Raw genomic sequence first — 19025 nt, 5'->3', positions numbered from 1 at the left:
GTGCAGAGGCATGTATCTAATCCTCCTCTGTGTGGTATTGTGTGAAGAGGCACGTATCTAATCCTGCGGCGTGTGGAACTGTGTGTAGATGCGCGTATCTAATTCTATGGCATGTATTACTGTGTGCAGATGCACCTATCTAATCCTACGCCATGTGGTACTGTGTGCAGACGCGTGTATCTAATCCTCCGGCGTGTGGTACTGTGTGCAGACGCGTGTATCTAATCCTCCGGCGTGTGGTACTGTGTGCAGATGCGCGTATCTAATTCTCCCCTGTGTGGTACTGTGTTCTGAGACGCGTATCTAATTCTCTGGCTTGTGGTACTGTGTGCAGAGGTATGTATCTAATCCTCCAAAGTGTGGTACTGTATGCAGATACACGTATCTAATCCTCCCCTGTGTGGTATTGTGTGAAGAGGCGAATATCTAATCCTACGGCATGTGGTACTGTGTGCAGATGTGCATATCTTATGCTCTGGTGTGTGGAACTGTGTGCAGATGCGTGTATCCAATCCTTTGGCATGTGGTACTGTGTGCAGACGCATGTATCCAATTCCCCGGCGTGTGGTACTTTGTGCAGACGCGTGTATCTAATCCTTCGGCATGTGAAACTGTGTGCAGAAGCACGTAATTAAATCCTCTGGTTTGTGGGGCTGTGTGCAGACATGTGTATCTAATCTTCTGGTGTGTGATACTGTGTGCTGATCTGTGTATCTAATCCTCTGATGCGTGTATCTCAGTTTGGATATCAGTGTTGTATTGTGCATGTGGAGTGACCGTGTGTATTGCAGTTGGAATATGAATGAATGGAATGAAAGACTTGCAGGTTTGTATTGGCTATGGGGGGGGGGCACTGTGTTTGGAATGCTGTATCTCAGCAACGGTACGTCCGAGCGAGTTGGAGTCTCGTCTTAAACCTTCCCGGATACCTGAAGTATCTCTGTACCAAACTTGGTGAAGATCGGTCCAGTCGTTTGGTTCGCATTAGAGAACAGACAGACAGACAGACAGAAATTCATTTTTATAATATAGAGAGATATGATAGAGGAGAGAAGCTGAGCTCTGTGATATATAGGGATATATGATAGAGGAGAGAAGCTGAGCTGTGTGATATATAGGTTATATGACAGAGGGGAGAAGCTGAGCTCTGTAATATATAGGGTTATATGATAGAGGAGAGAAGCTGAGCTCTGTGATATATAGGGTTATATGATAGAGGAGAGAAGCTGAGCTCTGTGATATATAGGGTTATATGATAGAGGAGAGAAGCTGAGCTCTGTGATATATAGGGTTATATGATAGAGGGAGAGAAGCTGAGCTCTGTGATATATAGGGTTATATGATAGAGGAGAGAAGCTGAGCTCTGTGATATATAGGGTTATATGATAGAGGAGAGAAGCTGAGCTCTGTGATATATAGGGTTATATGATAGAGGAGAGAAGCTGAGCTCTGTGATATATAGGGTTATATGATAGAGGAGAGAAGCTGAGCTCTGTGATATGTAGGGTTATATGATAGAGGAGAGAAGCTGAGCTCTGTGATATATAGGGTTATATGATGGAGGGAGAGAAGCTGAGCTCTGTGATATATAGGGTTATATGATAGAGGAGAGAAGCTGAGCTCTGTGATATATAGGGTTATAGGATAGAGGAGAGAAGCTGAGCTCTGTGATATATAGGTTATATGATAGAGGAGAGAAGCTGAGCTCTGTGATATATAGGGTTATATGATAGAGGAGAGAAGCTGAGCTCTGTGATATGTAGGTTATATGATAGAGGAGAGAAGCTGAGCTCTGTGATATATAGGGTTATAGGATAGAGGAGAGAAGCTGAGCTCTGTGATATATAGGTTATATGATAGAGGAGAGAAGCTGAGCTCTGTGATATATAGGGTTATATGATAGAGGGAGAGAAGCTGAGCTCTGTGATATATAGGGTTATATGATAGAGGAGAGAAGCTGAGCTCTGTGATATATAGGTTATATGATAGAGGAGAGAAGCTGAGCTCTGTGATATATAGGGTTATATGATAGAGGAGAGAAGCTGAGCTCTGTGATATGTAGGTTATATGATAGAGGAGAGAAGCTGAGCTCTGTGATATATAGGGTTATAGGATAGAGGAGAGAAGCTGAGCTCTGTGATATGTAGGTTATATGATAGAGGAGAGAAGCTGAGCTCTGTGATATATAGGGTTATAGGATAGAGGAGAGAAGCTGAGCTCTGTGATATATAGGTTATATGATAGAGGAGAGAAGCTGAGTTTGATGATGACATTTGGAGCAGGTTTTCTGAGAAAAAAGCAGATTAAATCCAGATAGGGCTCCTAGGAGAGTCACCCGCTCACAGCTCTGACCGCTCTCCCTGTATCCCTGTGTGGAGGAGGGGTAATTAGCACCCTCACTGTCTCTCCTAGGAGCAATGGCATTTGAGTCTGTAAGAATTTCTATTTCCTATTGATTTTATTCCTCCCTTTTTTGGAGGAGAATTTGTGATTTTCGAATACTTTGCTTATTTTCCCAATCTTTAACTCTCTGCATGCTGTATCCTTACGTTTGTGCTTCGGACATGAGTTTTACACGTGTAAGTATCTGGTGTATTTCCTCTCTCCGCCGAGTGCGGGAATCGCACCAGACAATCCCATATGTGTTTTAACAGAAGACTGAAAAGTATATTGACTTATTGCTTTTGCCACTGAAGCCCATGTTTACCTTCGGGGACTCGGAGTTGGACGCTAGTCAAGTCCTGCAGAATTATTTTGGCTATTAAAGTAGTCAGAAATCTGCTGCTGTTTCTGGCAGGGCCACAATAGCCCATTCTGGAGGCACAGCGCACACATTATGACTTAAAGCTGATTTTCTTCATAATCCAACATATTGGAGCTCATTGAAAGCCATTCTACTGCCCTTGTGTTTGGAGAAGGCTCTCACTCACGGTTAGTATTAATTACGCTGGAACGGCGGTGGGGAAACGGCGCCTGGTGGCAACACATTTAGGACATCGCCACCAGCTATGTATATTTCATTGAAGGAGCCGCCGTCTAAATTGCCTGCGGATTTTGATCGAGTTATTCATTTTGGCCGCACAAATGGAAATAGATTATGGCAAATTGGCTGTCAATGCCCTTATTCCCCACATGTGTCTTTCTGTGTGGCCAGTGTAACATTGAGCCAGGTAGTCCGTGCGCTGAGAACACACACACGCACCCATAAGTGGGGAATCCTTTTATTAATATTTATTTATTAATATTCCTAAGTGTATAGGAATTACACTTACCATAATCCAATTCTTTTTAAAGGCGGAAAAAAAAATAAAAGTAGATTTGCCCATTCAAGCCCCTCCCACCAAAAATGAGACCCCACCCCTTGAATGGTGTATAAGGATTGACAGTGATCAACTGTCATCTATGGGGAAATCTGGCTGTAAGGCCTCGTTCACACGGGGCACGGTATGGCGCGTTTTGGTCCTTATTTTGAAGTGGGAAGCCGTATCAGAATTGGACCAAAATGCGCCTGCTACGACTGTCGTGGCTTCCAACTCTGGAGTAGGCTCAAATGAATGGGCCTAGTCCGGAGGGTGCTGTTGCGAGGCGGGCGCCGGAGCTGACTCAGCTGCAGAATCCGCATAAAAAAAGGACAGGTCACGGAAAAAACTAAGGTAGCGTTCTACATAGAAGTCTATTGTGAGGGGGCGGATTCTGACGCTGAATCCGACCCCTCACAATAGACTTCTATGTAGACCGCTACCTTAGTTTTTTCCGTGACCTGTCCTTTTTTCATGCGGATTCTGCAGCTGAGTCAGCCCCGGCGCCTGCCTCGCAACAGCACCCTCTTGCCCCGTGTGAACGAGTCCTACGGCTACTAGGACCCAGGTGTCGAGTCTGGGGTCAAACAGCACGGGCGGCACATGGATGAGATCTGAGTGGCGTTCTTACCTCCACGGCCCCAACAATTTATTTCAGTGAGCCCAGGCCGCAACACAGGCTGGAATAGGACCTGTAATACACAGGCGTGGCTATGAGTCCCTAGACTATAATACGTCAGGGTGCTGACCATGATAAATATGGCTAGTACACAGATGGTACACATGTTTCTGTGCATAAATCCTAAGTGTTCAGTTTTTCTGCAGCACCCCTACAGGTGAAGTTAAGCATTGCAAAGCATCAATGTAAATCACTCGGTTGCACCTGTAATGCAGGACAGGACAATTCCTCCAGGGAGAGGCGCTCTTTGTAATTGCATGAGAAAGATTAAAGGGGATGTTTAAGTTTTCTGCAAAGAGCCCTGGCAAGGTGAAAAAGAAAACAAACAAACAAAAAAACCCAACATACTCCCCTGTCCCTGGTGCCCCGATGGCCCCTGCCACTGTCCAGTCCAGCGGAGCCCCATAGCTTGAAGACCTCGGCACACATGATGGCCTCAGTGGTCACGTGCGGAAGGACCTGCATAAGACAAAGCCTGGTGGGAGACCCCAGAGCGTCGGGGACAGGAGTGTGTGTGTGTTTTTGTTTTTTTTTTTTCACCTTCCTCGGCCTCCTTGAGAAACTGTATTTCCTGTACAACCACTTTTAAGATTGCGGACAGCGGACTCCACCCAAATAGACGAACTAGATCTGACCGCCCCTTTAGTGATTGACAGGGTCCCGGGGCTTGTTTGTGTTTCATGTAGTAACAGACCGTTCTCTCTTCCAGGTTGGGCTCATGTGGTCTGTGCACTATATATTCCAGAAGTCCAGTTTGCAAATGTTTCTACGATGGAGCCTATTGTCTTACAGTCGGTGCCGCACGAACGATACAATAAGGTAAATCATCATTTCATCCACAAATAGTCGCGTAGAAGTGTTCTCATTTATCTCCCAGTGTCATAATGTTCGTCTGACGTAAGTCCAGATGGGGAAATATGTCTCATGAGAGGAATTTGTAAACGTCTGCTTTGCTGAAATTTTGCACCAAATGAAACAAATGTTGAATTTACTATGTACCCTACGCCAGAAAACCGCTGTAGATGGGAGGAGACGGGGCGCGTATGTGATGCATTGTCTTTTTTTTGTGCCAACGATGCACATGCACGATGTCCTCTTCGCTTGCCACTTTTTTAAGAGATTAGCAATGCAGGATTCAAGGCGAGCTGTGGCCTGGGTGCCCTGGACCATCACATTTAAAGTGACTTACGCCAGAAAGCGAGTTCCTGAGCACAGCTAACACTGGCAGGGGATGGATTACATCCAGCGTGCAAAGCCTCAGTCATTCCCTACAATGTTACGTATTTTGGTGCACGAAGAAGTGACATTATGACAATTTTTGTGACAAATTTGCCCACTTATGGGGCAACACGGTGGCTCAGTGGTTAGCACTGTAGCCTTGCGGCGCTGGAGTCCTGGGTTTGTATTCCGCCAGGAACAACTACTGCAAGGAGTTTGTATGTTCTCCCCGTGTTTGGGTGGATTTCTTCCCATTCTACAAAGATATAATGAAAAAAAAGTACATTGTGATCCCTATATGGGGCTCACAATCTGCACAACCGATATGACAAAAACTCCTGCAACAAATTTTTTTGTGCAAAGAGACTTTTTTGATAACAGATTTGTGGTGTGCAGGGCTTTATATGTCCACATCCCCCCATACACTTTTTAGGCATGTTTTTATATATGAGGGTCATGAATGCAAGAGGAGCACACGTTGCATTGACTTCAGTAAAGAAGTTTTCATGTTTGCACATGGCTTTTTTTTTTTTTTTTACTGAATTATCTGGAAGGGATAGAAGGATCTGTGATGTTATGTTGCCAACTAAATCAATCCATGATACCGTATCATATTAATATAATATTATATTATGTGTGTATGTTATGTATATATATATATATATATATATATATATATATATATATATATATATATATATAGAAAAAATTAAGAAATAAAGAAATAAAATATGAGCCATATCATTGTAATGAACCACTCCAGTATTACACATATATATATATATATATATATATATATATATAGAAAAAATTAAGAAATAAAGAAATAAAATATATATATATATATATATATATATATATATATATATATATATATATATATATATATATATAATGTATGTAATACTGGAGTGGTTCATTACAATGATATGGCTCATTGAGGACGGCCGACCTTATAAATGTGCAGATTCCCACCTATTACTGTGATTGACAGTCGTCCTTCTTTGCCGCATTTACACCTAAATCTCATTTAGAGGAGGATAACACACGGCTTCCGCGCCATAGCAACCGCATACAGCATTTATTGATCTTGCGAAAATTACATAGGAAAGGCAAATGTCTGCCGGTTATGAGAGATCGCTCCGTTTCTTCTGTCCTAGTAAATGACCCCCATAGGTGCTAGTATAACGCTGCCCCTAGTGGCCAGGCTTCCTTAGAGGAAATGAAAAATTATGAGGATTTAATGAATTGTTTATATTAAGCTGCTGTATAAAGGCACGGGGTCAGACATGTATGGAAAGCGACCATCGACAGGCTTTGGTTTTTATGAGAAGCCCCCCACCATTGAATCCTCCCCCTGTATTTTTAGTATTCACGATTCACGTCCTATAAACGTGTACACCAAGGAGCTAGTGAAGATTATATATATATATATATATATATATATATATATATATATATACCATTTATATCTAAACAGTTATTTTTCAAGGGATTGTCCAACCCTTTTTTTTTTTTTTTTTTAATTTTATTTTTGCATTGGACCCCACCAATCTGATTTGAATAAGAATAAGGGGTGTTTGTCCCAAACACAGCGCCACACCTTGTATAGTGGCTGTGCCTGATATTGCAGCTCTATGAATCCTATGGGAAGTGGAAGTAGAGCTCACCCAAGCACCAGAAGCTCTTTGCCGCTTATCATTGGGGGGTCCTGGGTGTCAGAACTAACTCCTCTATTATTGATCACCTCTCCCAAAATGTATTTTGCCTGCTTGTATTGCATGAACCTATTCCACAGTGCTGTAAAGATATAGGGGCAGATTTATTATACATCATACATACAAGGCATAAAATGTCATAAATGTTTTGCTCAAATTGGGGTTCTGTGCAAAAAAAAAAAAAAAAAAAAGAATAAATGCAATTTTTTGTGTCGCCCTCGTCACCTTCCTGAATAAGGGGTGTAAATGATGATGGAGATCCAGGGCTTTCCATGTAGGTGCACAGCCCGCTGTGTGGAGGCCACGACTGATATTTGAGGCGCACGCTCTTCCAGCAATGGGGTTTTGAAGACTTGACGAACCTAGAGTATCCAAAGGAAACCCACTCAAACTTGGGGAGCACATACAAACTCCTTACCAATGATGTCCTGCTAACCACTGAGCCACCACCTCCATTAAAATAGGAGACACAGGACCCCAGTTCTTGGGGTAGAGGAGGGGTCCTGGTAATTGGAGCACACTTATTGCATTTTCGTTGATATTATGACCTGTATTTGCCACCTCCCTGATCTTTCTCCAAACCTGATGGTTGAATTCCTTTTTCATGATCATTTTTGGTTTCCTCCTGGGTTGCCCGGCCGCTGCTTTCTTACTATTTATTAGTATAGGCTTGTCGTTCTGATGCTGCTCACATGGCAGAGAACGCTCTCTCTCGTCTGTACATATCCTAAGGCATTCTTGGGAGAAGAAGTAGAAAAACACGACCTTCAAAATGACCACAAATGGAGCAGTTAAAGGAACACGAACCTAGAAGTGAATGATGCAAGTAAACAGGATTTATTTCATCCTAAAGCAGTTTTCATATGAAATGAATAGCTTGTCCTCTGGATCGGTCAGCGTCCGACCCTTGGCACCTCGGCCAGAGCTTCAGCACTCACATGAGCACCGCAGCTCCTTCACTTGCACAACTCGCTCACAGTCTGAGCACGCAATTACAGTTTCCCGATTGCAGCGAATGGAAAAATCGTAACGCCACTCAAAGTCTCTATGAGATCTGACAGCATTTTTGCAAAAGTCAGCACTGAGCAAGACCGAGGTGCTGACCTATCGATCCCTACTGATCTAATATTTGTGGCCTATTCTGAAGACAAGGCCCAATGTCATCAGGCTGGAAAGCACCTTTTAGGCCGAGGCCACATAGGCAGAAAAGCTGAGGTTTTTTTTTTTGCAGATTTTGCTGCGTTTTGTTTGAGTTAAAACCAAGAGTGGTATTAAAAGGAATAGGAAATCTAAAGGAATCACTTCTACTGCTCCCTTCTACTAAATCCATTCCTGGCTTAGGCTCAAAGAAACCACAGCAAAATCTGCAAAAAAAAAAAAACTAGCACTCTTTTAGCTAGAGAATGACTGGTTCAGCCAAAGGGGCAGGGCTTAAAGGGTTTTTCCAGGACTTTTTAATTGATGACCAATCATGTGACTGTGCTGAGCTACAATACCAAGCACGACCACTATACTAATGTACAGCACTGTGCTTGATAAGTAATGAAGAGGATGCAGTGAACAGCTGATCGTCTGAGGGCCCCTGCTGATCTTTAATTGATGACCTGTCCTGAGGATAGGTCACCAGTTAATTAGTCTCGAAAAATCCCTTTAAAAAATCTTCTTGTCCTACTGCTTGCAGGGCAGGGTAGGGGGGAGGCTCCTGCTGCAGCCAGTTATCTTACAGCCGGACATAGGACAGTGGGGAGGAAGATGAAGGTGAACATGTCTGAGCTCCTTGCATGCAAAGAGAAGATTTCTGTATATATTCCTCAGTTTTGGGGCAACACGGTGGCTCAGTGGTTAGCACTGCAGCCTTGCAGCGCTGGAGTCCTGGGTTTGAATCCCGCCAGGAACAACATCGGCAAGGAGTTTGTATGTTCTCCCCATGTTTGTGTGGATTTCCTCCCATTCTACAAAGACATACCGATAGGAAAAAATATACATTGTGATCCCTATATGGGGCTCATAATCTACAAAAAAAAAAAAAAAAATCCTTAGTTTTATGCTAGGTTCACACTCCGTCGTTCAGGTCCCTTGGCGGACCGCTGTTTCAGGGGGTTACACATTAACATTACAGAGACAAGTCCTCTGTGCAGGATTTTTCTCATAGATATCACATAGATAATACAGGCAGATTACAAGAAATGGGATTGGCCACAGACGGTGCAGTATACACACTTGTCTTGTGAGACCTGTAAGTCACGCAGAATCTGTTTCTCGCATTACGGAGGTTTTCAGTACAGACTGACACCAGCGGTAATGTTTTACTCTGTAATTGGAGTTGTGTTAATATAATTACTTCTCTGACCAGAAATGTGAAGTTACTGCAGGAGCCGGCCCCGGGATCAGCCCCGGCTGTACAAAGTGCTGCCCCCCTCCCCCCACATTACACCATTTCAGTGGCTCTGCAAGGTAGACATTTATAGCGCTGCTCAAATTTTAGGCTCAAAGGAATAATCGGACTTGTACAGAAATATCACAGATCATAAAGTACACTCCTGTTTTGCAATTTCTGTGATATACGCCCCTCTGGAAAACATTCCTCCGGAATTATAGCATTTTCCGATGTAGAAAACAGTTGTGTATACTGAAGATGTCATTTGGAGGTGGCGGGTTGTTTTATGGGTTGTACACTGGGGGGCTCCCCCACCCCCCTTTTTTTTCCCTCACTCAGTCCTGTGTATTTATTGGACTTTATGGTAATAAGAGCTCTGTTATTATTCATTTATTAGCCTTTATTGAAGTAGTGAACGTATAAGGGTATAGTATGGCGCCTATGGACTTCTGTGTGGCCATATTGTTTCTGTATTATGCCTCCGTTTCATAGGAATCTCATTGTAGGAATCTCAGCTCCACTGTAAGTCAAATTTACTGTGGCTGCGTGACTGCTCATGAAACACCGCGCCACACATTGTATAGTGGCTGTGCTTGGTATTGCAACTCGTCCCCGTTCATTTGAATGGGACTTCGCTATAGCATGACCATGTGAAATCAATGGGAGTCGGTCATTTCCTTTTTCCACGAGCTGCCCTTTCTGCAGGCAGATTCCTCGGCTGATTCAGTCGCGGCGTCTGCCTCACGACACCTCCCTCCCAACTAGGCCCATTCATTTGGGCCTAATCTGGAGCGGTGAAAGAAATCCAAACCTGCTAGATGTTTGGGTGCACGCAAGTTTTCCAGCCTACGCCTTGGTGCATGCCACACGTCACACACTCGCATCCTACGCCTTGGTGCATGCCACATGTCACACACTCGCATTCTACGCCTTGGTGCATGCCACATGTCACACACTCGCATCCTACGCCTTGGTGCATGCCACATGTCACAGTCTCGCATCACTTCTGCAATTTAGTCTTTTTAGTATCCAAATTTTATCTTGGAAATGGTTGTGGAACTGCAGGTTACAGGCAAATTGCATCATTTTTTGGCTCAAAGCCACTTGATGGCCCATGAGTAAAGTTGCTGTTACTTTAGGGTCAATGCACAGAAGTTTTTGAGCGCTGATTTGGTCGTGGAAAATCTTCACGCTGAAAAAACGCCTGGCGGAGAAAGCGCTAGCGGAGAAAAGAAAGGACATGCCCTTTCTTCAGGCGTCAAAACCCGCGCGGGCAGTTCACGTGTGAACTGACCCTAAGTCTTATACAGTATAGCAGCCACATTTTACAAGTAAAATAATAAGTAATTCATAATAAATAATATAATGTAATTTTACTTATTATAAAGTAGCTGTTCTTCTACTTAGTCTAAATTATAATTTTTTTTTTAAGTTTTTTATTTCACTTATAATACATTTATTATAAGTATTAACTTGTTAAAATTATTATTTTACTTACCGGTAGTAATTTGTAATAAGTAAAATAATAAGTAATTTCTAATAAATAATATAATGTAATTTTACTTATTAGAAAGTAACTATTCTACTTCTTCTAAATGATTACTTTTTTAAATTTTATTTAACGGATACATTTATTATAAATAATAACTTATTACTAAGTAAAATAATTTATAATATAAAAATATAAAAATCTATGTATCACATCACCTTTAAATGGCGATCTCAGCCCCACTGCTTATAGAACGACTCTCTTTCTGCCGCTCGTATGTAAGTGAATTATTACTGTGAGGAGACAGAATTCCTATGAATTGGTTCCTATATATTGAGCAGGTTGTGGTGTGGGCGATATATGGAGACCTGATCCAGTCTGTCAATTCCGGGGCCTGGCTGCGCACTAGTATATGAGCCCCTGATGTCATCTTCATAGGGCTTTGGTGTCATCTAGGGATTTCCTTAATACATATAAGACGCTCTGCTATATTACAGAGACTGGCGATCACGGTAAAGGCATCATCTATGCGGGGAAATCTTCCAGCGCACACACTGAATGGCTGCTAATTCTATCCCTGGTGTCTGTAGATTTAATTTCGCCATTGTGAAAAAAAAAAAAAAAATTCAAAATTTTTTTCCCTTTCTTTTTAAATAATGAAGAATTGCTTTGTCCCCCGGAGCCGGCCGCCACATAATTGTATGTGCATGCCCACGCCGCATGAAAGGTTCCAGGATCTTGTCTTAAAGCCGTTTATTAAAATCCCATATGTCGGAGCCACCGTTTGGCGGACTTTTCTTATTATTGCTGCTAATCTGACGCTGGAGCAGACAGCAACAGGAAATGAGGGAATCTGCGCTGTAGACACGGAAGAGCATGTTCCCCCTTTGATGTGTGTAAGAATATGCACGGATTGTCATTGACAAATAAACCTACCCAAATCGCCATCACAGACTTCAGCCTCAAAGAATTCACCTCCCAACAAATAAACCCCAGAGCAGGGGAACAGCTGTTAACCCTTACACGCCATCTCCTAAGAGGCCTTGGTTATCTAGCGCTGGGTAATATGAGAGCGATACGATGGGACTGTATATACGGGATATTATAAATGCCCTCTTAGGTTTATCGCACTCTGTTTTGGGGATTTTTATCCTGCTTTTAATGTTTTATTATTATGTTTCTATTTATTGAGGGTTAAGAAAGAAGCGAAAACCAAAAACAGTGTTTTAGGTTACATTTCACACTCAGAGGTGGCGTTGGCGATAACAAATCCCAAACAATTGAATGGCGCCCTAGAGATCCAGTGTTGGCACAGTGCGGGGTTATATTATATTATATTCTCCAATCCCCAGTGCTTGATCCCCCTCAGCTTTGGCTTTAGAGAACACTGTTAGGATTGAGCTGATCTTGAGATTTCCGTATCGTTTTTCAATCATTTTCCAGCCAATCGCGATTGTGGAATTTGCTCGATCACGGACCGGGATCTGATCTATCCCTAAGCGCTGTATATTCTATATGGATGGCGTCTGATTGTAATGAATGTTCTCTGTATCAGGACAGTGCCTGAGAAGGATCAAGCGTTGGGAATCGGGGAGTATATCCCTCTGTAGACTGGTACCATTTGTAATAATCCAATACAGTGCCAATCTGTGAGGGCACTAAGGGGGGCATTGTACTGTGTGGGATCACAGTCAACTAAAGGGGCATTATCTTGTGTAGGAGCTAGTAAATGTGCATTACTGTGTGGGGCCAGTCCAGTTTTACTGTGTTGGGGGTCAGTAAAGGGCATAAAGCGGGTATTATACTCGTGGAGGCCAGTAAAAGGGCATTGCACTGTGTGGGGTTACTCCGAGAACACTATACTCGCTCTGTGGTAGCAATAATGGGAGTGTTATAGAGTATAATCCAGTTACACTACATTGTGTGGGGGCGCTATATTGTGTGAGGGACACTGAGGGGGCATTATACTGTTTGGGGACCACAAAGGAGGCATTATACTGTATCAGCTTAGGTAACCTGGCATTTTACCAGATGGGTCCATGCTTCATTATTCACTCCAGATGTTTTTGACCCTTAAATAGGGGAGGGTTCCTGTATACTGGATTTGTTGCATGTAAACAGGGGTGCATGGCCTAAACCAGACCTGGGCAATGTGCGGCCCGCGGGCCACATCCGGCCCTCTGACTGCTTCTATCCGGCCCGCATAGCTAGTGGAAGGTTTTTCAAGGACCTATGATGATGTCATCACAGCCTATCACCAGGATAGGCTATGAATCGTTAGTGGGTGGAGCCCCATGGAATTGTGTGCTTGCTGCAAGCTGCCGGCTGCTGGATGATAAAGAGAGAAGAGACAGCATGTGTGAGCAAGAGGGGGGAACTAGGGGCAGATGTAGGGGGGCAGTTAAACTGAATGCACATGTAACTAGGGGGCAGATGGAGGGCGACATTAAACTGGGGCAGCTGGAGGAGGATATTAAACCATGGGGGGTAGCTGGAGGGACATGTCTGCCTCTAGTTGCCACCATTTTAATGCCCCCTCTAGTTTCTGCTAGTTTATACTGGGGCACCAGGAGAGGGACTTAATACTGTGGGACATTTGGAGGAAAACGTTATAATGTGTGTGTGGGGGGTGTGTGTGTGTGTGGGGGGGTATAATGTTAGGGTGACTGTAAGAGGATTTTACTTTGTGGGGCACATCGAAAAATGATTGAGAATGGGCGGAGTCGCTGGAGAAGTGGGTGGAGCTAAATTTGCAGTGACGCACATGGCCCTCTAGAACCGTTACAATTTCTAATGTGGCCCCATGGGAAAATTAATTGCCCACCCCTGGTCTAAACCTGTTTATTGAGGGGATCCCCTAGAGCTAACGTTTGCTTAAGCCACCACAAATGCCAACTCTTCCCCTGTCAGTCCTCGTGCATTACATGTACATGACCTTTGTAAATGTAAAGTTTCGGTTTGTCTATAGTTTTTTCCATTGTTAAAAAGTTATTTGTTTTTGCATGAAGAATCCTGACCTCTACCTGTCCATCCTTTATCTCTGTCCTCTTCATACAAATAAGTTTTCCTTTGGGTGGAAGGAAATGGAGAACTCAACATTTTTGGATGTCAAAAAGTTGTCGCCTTTTCTGCAGACTGTGTGCGCTTCGTTCCGGTTTCTGTGTGTATCTTTCTTCTATCCGTTCCTCGCGGTCTCTCTGGATGGTTTGCAGGTAGTTTGGTGTAAATCTATTTGCATGTACCGCTTTAGTAATGAGCAGCGCTCTTAAGAATTCCAGGGGGGGTAAAAATTTCTCAATTTCTCCCGCTTTGCACGGCAGCTGTTTCATACGCTTAACACACCTTGTGAGAGTAATATTTTGGCAGGCGGTGCAAGGTGAAGCCATTTAATTCTAGGAGGGCACTAAAGAGGAATATTTCGCCCCCCTCCCCTCCTCCTCCTCCTTCCTTTTTTTTTTTTTTCAGGTCAGGCCAAGTTCTGCCTAGATTGTCATTTACAAACAAACGTGGGAAAGTCTCCAGCGCAGATTTAGGGCATACAAGTGATTTCTGTCTCATAAAAGACTAAACCGTAGAGGCCTCCGAAGGGGAGAGATGCCATGTTAAAGCAGGGCTACAATGAAGGCACAGACCTGCGGAAAGCCATGCTGCCAAGCATCGCTGCCTCCGCCGGCGTGCCAGGGGTTAAAGCCTTTCTGGACAGTGAGACCTGTTTGGTACAAGGAGGCCGGAGGTGTCCTCTTCCCGTGGGAATGCAGCCACTCTTTGCCCTCTTTGCATGGCTCACAACCAGCCTAACAACTAAACCACCAAATGAGTGGCGTGAATGCGCGCTGCCCTATAGCCGACTCACTTGACTGGCTCTGCGGATTTATTTATTGTAAGCAGTTTTGTCTCCACATGACCAAGGAGCCTCCACAATATTTCATTGTTTCCCCCCATCGCCGATAACTGGAAATCTAGTTTCTAATTGTCGCAATCCCCTGTAAGCAGATTGGGCGGCGGAAACCGCAGGAAACCGTTTCCATTATGGCCGCGCTTATAGAAAGCATTGCAGAGGTGGTTACACATCGGTCCTCATACTGTATAGGTTACAGTACGCCGTCTTGTCGAGCACATGACGCGTGCTTTGCTCTTTTCAGGGTCTCATTTTCCATGCTCTGGCTGTAAGTCCGGGCTTAGTACTTCCAGCTGCTTCTCTGATTGCTTTTAATACCCATCCCCCTCCAGCTTGTTATCACTTAGAGGCTACACGTGACACTACTCACCTCTTACCTTCCCCCAACATCCTCCATCATGTGCACTGAATTCTAAGTCACAGGGGCTCCTTAACCCTTATGTGCACTAGTCATACATAGACTCTACATAGACGGCCCCTTTGTCCCCCTTATTCTGTTAGTTACGGGCTCCTGTCGGATTTTGTATAGGTATGTATTTGTTTTTGTATGATGGGCTGGGATAGAGGGGGATTGAGCCCCATGGTGTCCATCCTTTGGGTAAGTTCACACGGCAGAGGCCGCCTCAGGTTCCGGTCCAAAATATGGGTAGATGCAACTGGATACCGGTGCAGTGCAAATGAATGGGCCTAGTCAGGAGGGAGTGTCTTCAGGCGGATGTGGCGACGCGAATCTGCCTGAAGAATGAGCACCTCACTTCTTTTTTCCAGGTCCCGGAATAAAGAACTGACCGGCTCCCTTTGATTTGGTCAGGATTTTGAGGCTGTACCCTTTCAGTTATGTTCTGGTCCTGCGTCATGGTTGGCCATATAAAGTTGGCGGGCACTTACTTCCTGTAATAACAATGTTGGGTTCCCATATAACTGCAGATTGACATGATAAAGGGATGGAAATGATATAGTGTATATTATTTTGCTATACTGATTCCACATATACATGGTAATAAGGAAAACCTGACTTTGGGTGCATTCACACTACGGATATGGTGACTGGTTCTGAATGTTAAAACACGTTCAGAATCAGCGTATATAAAGCACATCCCATTTATTTCAATGGGAGCCAGCATATGAGTGCTCCCCATTGAAATTAATGGGCTGCTTTTTTCTCTGCGAGCGTTCCCATTGAAGTGAATGGGAAGCGCTCGCGTGTACGGCTCGCCGTGTGAAGGGGGCCGGCGCTCGGCTCATTCCGGGCCGTACACGCGAGCGCTTCCCATTCACTTCAATGGGAGCGCTCATAGAGAAAAAAGCAGCCCATTCATTTCAATGGGGAGCACACGTATGCCAGCTCCTATTGAAATGAATGGGATCTGCTTTATACGCGCTGATTCTGACCGTGTTTTAACGTTCAGAATCAGTCAGCGTATCAGTAGTGTGAATGCACCCTTTAAAGGGAACCTGTCAGGGACTAAACCAAGCACAGGTCCTTGTAGAACGGGGGTTTAATGTCCTAAATTGCCCTCTTTATAAATCCATCCATCCCCATATTAAAAAAAAATCCTAAAACCTTAATACTTACCTAGAGATGAGTCTCATTGGACTCCTCTCTGGTGCTCCCGGCACCTGCGCAGATCTTCAGTGAAGCTGAGGATGTACACCGGATCGGAGGTACGGGGCATGTACTCTGAAGCTGAGGTGCACCCATCTGGCTTTAGTGAAGAACTGCATCGGTGTGAGGATTACAGCAGCAGGGGGAATAAAGTTTATTAATATTTTTGAATGGGGGCACGAATGGATTTATAACCGGGTGATTTGGGACACTAAATCCATGGTCCATAAGGACCTGTGCATGGTCTCGTGCAGGGGGAGGAAACCTTCGGCTCTCCAGCTGCTGTGAAACTACAACTCTCAGCATGCTCCATTCACTTCCATGGGAGTTCCAAGAACAGCAGAGCCAGTATGCATGCTGGGAGTTGTAGTTTCACAGCAGCTGGAGAGCCAAGGTCCGTATCCCTGATCTAGTGTAACAAATCTCCCTGACAGGTTCCCTCTAAGTTTAAACATGTATCCGCTACCATTGTACCCCTTTTTATAGGGATGGGCCTTGTTTTTTTTTTGCAGGGCTGATGTCGGTGCCTTTTAGAGGGCCGTTCCTTTTGATGGTGCCTGTGTCTTTTAGGATTGTCCCATTTGGTCCTTCCAGAAAAACTTGTAGAATTTGGCAAGTTTGGCCAATAAACTTGGAGAGCTTAAGATCTGTTTGCAATGTCAAAGTAATCCCATAATGAGCGTAAGATTTCTCCATAGGCCGCGGTGACTTCTATACTAACAAGGACTTTTTTTCTGCTTATTTGTAGACTTGTTATATTTGTGATGAACAAGGGCGAGAGAGCAAAGCTGCTACCGGGGCTTGTATGACTTGCAATAAACATGGATGTCGACAAGCCTTTCACGTAACTTGGTAAGTTTTGTGATGTCGGGAAAACTACATAGCAAGTGGAAATGATCCCGATATGTAATGGGTACCAATGATCAGGTTGGAGAAGTCTATGAGCTTGGACAACCACTGGCTTGGGCTCTGGAGAACTTATAACCCCCTTTTGGAGTTTTATCAGTCTTTTTTTTTTTTTTTTTTTTGCCCTGACGCCCTGATCCGTAACTCAGACGTGAATCCACTTTACGTCCATTAAAAACTGATCAAGATGGCCAAAGGTAGAACAGATGTCAAGTTTTCTAACACTCCACAGCCCTGGTACTAAAACAGACCTGTCCAGTAAGGTGACCGCTCCTCTGTAGCTCAATATGTAATAAACCTTGACCATAAGGCCTTATGCACATCTCTATATTATCACTGGTATTGATGCTTCTAGACATCATGGAAGCCATGGCTGTTATTTATCCACCCTATGATGGATCCAATTGACGACTGATGGATCTTGTCAATATAACAAAAGACAGGTTTTTGTTATATTGACAGCCAGAATAAAGCTGGCTCCAGAATAGATACGGGTTCCAAGTGGCAGTAGGAACAGACCCTTAGGGCTAGTTCACATGGGGCAAAATGATCAGGATTTTGACGTGGAATCCGCATCAAAATCCTGCCGCCTCCCATTGACATCAATGGGTGCCTGTCATTTCCTTTTTCCGTGAGCGGTTTGTTCCCACTCGCGAAAAAAGCGAGCTGCCCTTTCTTCAGGCGGATTCTGCGGCTGGTTCAGTCGCGGCGTCCGCTTCGCAACAGCACCCATTTATTTGGGCCTAATCCGGAGCTGAAAATCGCGACGGGATGCAGTGCACTGTAGCCACGACGGAAGGTGCACACGCAGAATCCCCGTGTGAACTAGCCCTTAAAGGGGTTTGTTGGGCCAGTTTTATCTCCTGAGGATGAACCATCAATATGCGGTGGGGAAGGGACCAACATGTTCACATCGATCATCTGTTAGAGCTGGTACGCAACATTACTGCAGCTCGGCTCCCCTTGAAAGAATGGTTGGCCCCTCCACCGATGAGATATATTGATGACCTATCAAAAAAAAAAAAAAAAAAAAGTGGAAAACCCCTTTAAGGGTCTGTTCCTTGTGTCGCTATTCTGACCTCTAAATGTTAGGAAATGTATGTAATATCTTTATTTTTGTTGTCTACTTCATTTTACTGTCTAGATTGCCCGTTTTGTGCCATAATCTGATGGATTATTTTTGTTATTTCAGTGCACAGTTTGCAGGACTCCTTTGTGAAGAAGAAGGGAACGGCGCAGACAATGTGCAGTACTGTGGTTACTGCAAATACCACTATAGTAAATTGGTAAGGTGCTATTGGGGACAGGGCTTCTATACACACGTGTATACACAGGACTGCAGGCTACATGTGCTCACCGGCAGGATGGCAGAGGCGGCAATTACTTATAGGATCAAGGGTGGTGAAGGTGCCTTATAGGGTGGACGGCCCTCTGCATTTCAGTGCAGAACCTGATAGCCCTCCTTTTGCACCGTCTATTGCCTGCTGGGAGCTGCCGCTTATTTTTGTCCCCTTGTTTATGTTTTTTTTTTTAACGTTGCCTTGGAAATAGTGGAAGCCTGATTGCCGCCTCGCTATCTGGGAGACTAATATTAGAGAATTGCATATACAGGAATCCCTTAAAGGGAACCTCTCACCATGGAAATGCTATGCAATCTAAGGATATTGTGTTATAGGGTATTGTCAGCAGGGAAATGGTCAAAGGGACTTCCATATTAGTGACCTCTTCTTAGGATGGGTCATCAATATGTGATCGATTCGACATCCAGGTCCCCCATAGATTTAGGTAGGAAACCAGATTTCCTGTTGAGTTGACCAACGTGACTACTTACGGCT

At 44.1% G+C, this 19025-nt stretch overlaps 1 protein-coding gene across 5 annotated transcripts in view; it reads left to right on the top strand.

Moving 5' to 3' along the window:
• MLLT10 (MLLT10 histone lysine methyltransferase DOT1L cofactor) overlaps positions 1-19025 on the top strand; it is a 220057-nt gene that overhangs the window by 113897 nt on the left and 87135 nt on the right. For 4 of the 5 annotated variants that reach the window (XM_075271697.1, XM_075271694.1, XM_075271693.1 and 1 more), the window contains 3 exons: positions 4688-4797; positions 17033-17136; positions 18383-18476. In XM_075271697.1, the coding sequence (XP_075127798.1) occupies positions 4688-4797; positions 17033-17136; positions 18383-18476 (308 nt within the window). The remainder of the gene's footprint in view (positions 1-4687; positions 4798-17032; positions 17137-18382; positions 18477-19025) is intronic. The other variant, XM_075271696.1, reaches the window with a different exon arrangement.

Source organism: Leptodactylus fuscus, chromosome 4 (genome assembly GCF_031893055.1).
Source record: "Leptodactylus fuscus isolate aLepFus1 chromosome 4, aLepFus1.hap2, whole genome shotgun sequence".
NCBI classification, from domain to species: domain Eukaryota; kingdom Metazoa; phylum Chordata; class Amphibia; order Anura; family Leptodactylidae; genus Leptodactylus; species Leptodactylus fuscus.
Note: the sequence above shows the minus strand (reverse complement) of the source record. Positions and strands in the feature narration are given on the sequence as shown.